This window comes from Acanthisitta chloris, unplaced genomic scaffold, assembly GCF_000695815.1.
Source record: "Acanthisitta chloris isolate BGI_N310 unplaced genomic scaffold, ASM69581v1 scaffold17633, whole genome shotgun sequence".
In the NCBI taxonomy this organism is placed as follows: domain Eukaryota; kingdom Metazoa; phylum Chordata; class Aves; order Passeriformes; family Acanthisittidae; genus Acanthisitta; species Acanthisitta chloris.
Genome location: NW_008666732.1, coordinates 5,000 through 5,330, shown reverse-complemented (window position 1 = coordinate 5,330; position 331 = coordinate 5,000). Strand labels below are relative to the sequence as shown.

General features: G+C 62.5%; 1 protein-coding gene across 1 annotated transcript in view; it reads left to right on the top strand.

The window, feature by feature from the left end:
* Nucleotides 1-215: 215 nt before the first annotated feature.
* LOC103799903 (protein FAM193B-like) overlaps nt 216-331 on the top strand; it is a gene marked incomplete at both ends in the record, with an annotated part of 5,022 nt that continues 4,906 nt past the window's right edge. The window contains 1 exon segment of the mRNA XM_009072257.1: nt 216-328. Coding sequence (XP_009070505.1) covers nt 216-328 — 113 coding nt within the window.

The following is a 331-nucleotide window of genomic DNA, read 5'->3' as shown; positions in this document are numbered from 1 at the left end:
CAAAGCCACTCCCAGCTGGCACATGGCAGGTTGGCAGCAGCTGGGCAGCCTGAGACTGTGCTGCTCCAGCAGGAGAAGGTGCAGTGCCACATGTAGCCTACAAGAATTCCCCTGGTTTGGTGTCAGCGTGCTTAGGTCTCCTGTGCTGCCTCACCTGCCCCACATCTGCGGCAGATCACACCTGGGTGACTCACAGCCTGTGTGTCCTTCCTCAGGTGCTGCCCACCAGCAACCAGTCGGTGCAGACGTGCTGCCTGCTCTGTCACCGAGAGCGCAAGGACTGGGGAGGGCCATCCCACAATGGGCTGGTGTCCCCGGGCGAGAGGCTGCC